The 4,621-nt window shown below is 42.5% G+C and overlaps 1 protein-coding gene across 1 annotated transcript; it reads right to left on the bottom strand.

The window, feature by feature from the left end:
- Positions 1–3,340: 3,340 nt before the first annotated feature.
- LOC101691552 (synaptobrevin homolog YKT6-like) lies at positions 3,341–4,329 on the bottom strand. The gene has a single exon (XM_045084861.1). The coding sequence runs from the start codon at positions 4,208–4,210 to the stop codon at positions 3,614–3,616; it is 597 nt and encodes a 198-aa protein (XP_044940796.1). The 5' UTR covers positions 4,211–4,329; the 3' UTR covers positions 3,341–3,613.
- Between the last annotated feature and the right edge of the window lie 292 nt (positions 4,330–4,621).

Below are 4,621 nucleotides of genomic sequence, written 5' to 3' on the forward strand. Positions count from 1 at the left end.
CTTTGCCATTTTTCCGTCTAGGTTAGTTTCTAACATTGTTGTGTGAATCTTTACTTGAGTTGAAGTTTTCTGAAATTGTTTTCCTGAATCACTGAAATTGTAGGGGAAAAGGCTAGGAAACTAAACATTTTTCTAGGTATAAGCAGAGTGGAGTTGAAGGGTGAGATTTTGAAGGATTAGCAAAAAAATGTATGCTATGCTAGTGGGTTTGTGTATAATAATGAGCTATCTCAGATCAACAAAAAGACGAATATATCCAAATCACCAAAAAAGAAAAAAAAATGGGGTAGAAGTATCTCAAAAGAGACTAAGAAAAATTATTTTAAAATATTTAAATGACATCGAAAACTTGATCCAGTTTTAATACCTAATACTCTACTGGTCAGTTCAAAGGAGAATAACACTCAAATTCTATTAAAAAATCAGAAGCAAATCTTTATTTTTATTTAAATTATTAAAAAAAAAACAACTTTTGGGGGCTCCTGGATGGCTCAGTGGGTTAAGCCTCTGCCTTCAGCTCAGGTCATGGTCTCAGGGTTCTGGGATCGAGTCCCGCATCGGGCTCTCTGCTCAGCGGGGAGCCTGCTTCCTCCTCTCTCTCTCTCTCTCTGCTTGCCTCTCTGCCTACTTGTGATCTCTCTCTGTCAAATAAATAAAATCTTAAAAAAAAATTGTGGACAAAGGAAGCTACTGTGGGAATGGGAATTCTTTGAGGAATGAGCAAGGTAGTATGTATGGCACATAGTAGGTGCTCGCGATAGCAGGTACATAATGAGTGATCAGTACATGTCTACAGACACCTGGATGGCTCAGTCAGTTAAGCATCCAACTTCTGGTTTTGGCTTGGGTCATGATCTCGAGGTCCTGGGATTGAGCCCTAGGACAGGCTCTGTGCTCAGCATGGAGTCGGCTTCAGATTCTCTGATCCCTTACTGTCCTGTTCATGCTCTCTTCCTGTTCATGCTCTCTCTCTCTCAACTAAATAAATAAAATCTTTAAAAAGTAACAAACATCTATTTTTAAACATAAATTCAAAACATGAGAATAGGATCTGAGTAGAGAGAGAGAGAGGAGAACAAATTAACATTACTCATATTAAACTTACTCCTTTCAGCATAAAAGCCTCAACAAGACGTTTCCATGGATGACAGCAAGACAGTCAAACATTCCTCAACACACACACACACACACATTCACAAAACCACTGTGTATTTATAGTTCTCTATGTGTACCTTGCAAGTGATATTTACATGTTGCATTATAGTTAATTATAATACGTTTAATTTCTGCCATTAAAGTACTTTTTATTAAAGGGAGGAGGTGGTGTCTATTTTGTTTTAATCCACCTCAGTGCTATGCCCAGTAGCTAGACCATCTGTATGTGTTTGTCAGTGGATGTAAATACAAGATTGTGAAACATCTTCAAAGTATGCTGCACTTGAACAGGTAATATAATGAGGTGGTTCAAAGCTCAGATCATATAGAACCATAACTCAATTGCACCATTAGGTGGCTTGTGACCTTAAACAGCTGACCTCTGGGCAATTGTGAATGTCTTCCTTATGCCTGAGAAACATGGTTGAGTCACTGTTTGAGGACAGTTCCTAGCACATAAAAAGCACTCCCTATATAGTAGATATTATATATTAATCCAATATAGTAGATATTATAATTAATCCATAAGCTTATATTTTCCAGAAGAGATGTAAGGAAAATTAGCTAAAGCCATACATTATTTTAAGTTGGGAAAATGCAACTAAAAATAAATAAATAAAACCAGAAAAACAGAAACGCATTCTGTAGGTATGGTTTGCATTCTCTTAGGAGCCCAAGTTTGACTTGAGGAATTCTGTGAGTCCAAGTACAGAAAATCATGTTCATCATCATTTGAGTACTGCAAATGTGAGTTGTTTTGTTTGTTTGTTGTTGTTGTTTTTTTGTTTGTTTTTCTTTAGAGAAGCACACCTGTTCCTATCTGCTCCGGGTGCTGAGAGCCAGATGTCTGCTGTGAATTCACATAAAGAATTCATTGTATAGTGTGCTGCCAAATAACACTTGAGAATTTTTCAGTAAATACACCTTTAAGTTTCTAAAAGCTCTTTTCAGTAATGCCCACTGATGTAAGCTGGTGGCATAGCTTGAAGGAAGTTAGTAAAAATGCCTCAACAGAGTCTCTACCAATGTGTTTAAAAATATGTTTTCTTGGGGCACCTGGGTGGCTGAGTTAGTTAAGCCCCCAACCTTTGGTTTTGCCTTGGTCATGATCTTGGGGTTCAGGCCCTGCACCAGACTCTGCATTCAGCCCAGAGTCTGCTTGATAGTCTCTTTCTCTCCCTCTACATGCCCCCGTGCATTTGCATGCTCTCTCTCTCACTCAAATAATAAAAAAAAAAAAATCTTTAAAAATAGATAACATGTTTTCTGAAAACCTGGATCAACCCAGAGATAAAATTTAAAGTATCTAAATGGAAGGACAATAAAGTTTAGACCAACCCCTTTTTGAATGCCCTCCATACCCTAGCTTCGGGGAACATCTCCTCTCCCACTCCCAATATAATTGATTTAAGTGAATTTGAGAGAATATTTCTCTTGATAATCATTTGTAATATATTTAAGTTAATATCCATTTAATTTTTAGTAAAGAAATACACTTAATCACCCATAATTTGAGTCTTTTGTTCTATAATGTACCAGGGATGAAAGAAGGCAGTAGGATATACCAGTGACAGATTTACATAAACCTCATTCACAACAGAAATGCCCCAAAAGGGAAACAAGCAAACAAATAAGTAAAAAGACTGAAAAAACAAAACAAAACAAAACAGAGTTTATAGTTCCCAGCTACTTTGAGGGAGGGGCTTGTCTCTTACCTTTTCTCATCCTCAGGAGTGACGATCTGCCAAGTGTTTTCATATCAACCCAGCAGCAGAAGCACCAGCAGTTGGCATCAACACTAAGCAAAATCAGCTTGAAAACCCTCAGCGACCTGGAGATGTCTCTGGCGCGTGTATCCGCAATGACTCAGAGTGATCTGGGTGACAGATGGCATCACTCAAAGCAAGCAGTTCAGTCACCAAACTGATCTTTGGTTCATCTTAATTATATGCCTTTGACCAAAACCCGCCTACCAGACCAACAAATGAAAAATGCCATTGGGTGATTCGAGCCTTGGGGACCTCCTTCACCATGGTGACATGTCTAATGTGACAAAAACAGCAGAATGGGAGCCCTAGTGATAGCAGAGTTAGGATATGAAGTCCAGATCCTAATGGCTCTATAATCATGACAATGTTACTTATGAAAACCAAAGATTTATTTAAAAAAATTTTTTTTTGTTTTGTTTTTATGTGAGTCATTTGAATTTATGGTTTCGTCTGGCCCAAGAACACGCCATTGGGGGCCTCAAACGAGCTTTTCAAAAATCACCGGACATGTAAATTTGAATGTTCCCAAGCCCCAGGCCCTTCCACAACCCCTCAGTTCCTGCCAGGAGCTCCCAAGTGAAACTGTGTCCCCACGCGGGTCTCTCCACGGTGGCTCTGCTTCTCCAGGGACTGCGGTTCTGACGCTAACGGCCAGGCCGGCTGGGCACGAGGGCCTCCACGGGCTGCCGTCACAAGATCGCACAGCACGAGTTCTGTTTCCGAGCGGTCTTGTAGAAGGCTTTGGACTGCGTTCCCAGCACCTCGGACTTGGACACCAAGTCATCCAGCCGCTCCCCTCGCTCCAGAAGAGACTCCATGGTGTTGTGCAGAATGATCTTGGTCTCATCCCGCTCAGCCTGCACTTTAGTCATGGGGTCGGCTTCTCGCGGGTTCTGGTACCGACTCAGGTAGTCGTCCAGGGCCGTGTAGTGGATGCTAGCAGGGGATCCGACTGGCCACTCTATCCTGTCCACGTGTTTGGAGAATTCGTCCAGTACCTTCTCCAGCCAGGTAAAGGCCACCCGGGATGGATACTCGCTGTCAGCGATGACCACTCCTGCGAGATTGTCGTTTCGTACATAGACGTGGCCCAGGTATTCTTGTTCTGTGACAGAAGCTCTGCTGCCTTTCGCCGAGCGCTCCACGATCCGCTGACTCGTGAAGGTCGTGAATTCCTGAACGCTGGACCTCTGGAAGAAGCTGAAGGAGGACACGTCGTACGCGGCTTTGAGCAGCACCACCTTGTGCTCGCCTTTGTACAGGACGCTGAGGCTGTACAGCTTCATGGTGCGGCGCCTCCGGGCAGCCCGCCCGCCCGCCCGCGGGACCGCCTCGCAGGGAGCAGCGCAGCCACCGCCCCTGGGGACCGCCGCAGGTTGCTGACCGGTCGGACGCCGGCTTCCCCGCCTGGCCCGAGGCCGACTTCCGGTTCTGGTCCTAAAAATTTTTTTAAGTTAAAAAACACCTCACCTTCCAAGGAATTCATATCAATCTTCTAAAGCTGTAATCCCTTTATTTAGAGCATCATTATTGTCTTAGGTACTTAGTCACTAGGAATCATGTTTAATTCTTTCCTTTCTTTTCCTCTCTGGTCAATAACAAAAATCATATTTATTATCCATCCAAATTACCTCTTCGATCTCTCCCCATTTTTTCCATGCCTGTGTGCACTGGCTTAGGTGAGGCTCTTACAAATT

Source organism: Mustela putorius, unplaced genomic scaffold, assembly GCF_011764305.1.
Source record: "Mustela putorius furo isolate JIRA1106 unplaced genomic scaffold, ASM1176430v1.1 tig00000813_pilon_pilon_pilon, whole genome shotgun sequence".
Taxonomy (NCBI): domain Eukaryota; kingdom Metazoa; phylum Chordata; class Mammalia; order Carnivora; family Mustelidae; genus Mustela; species Mustela putorius.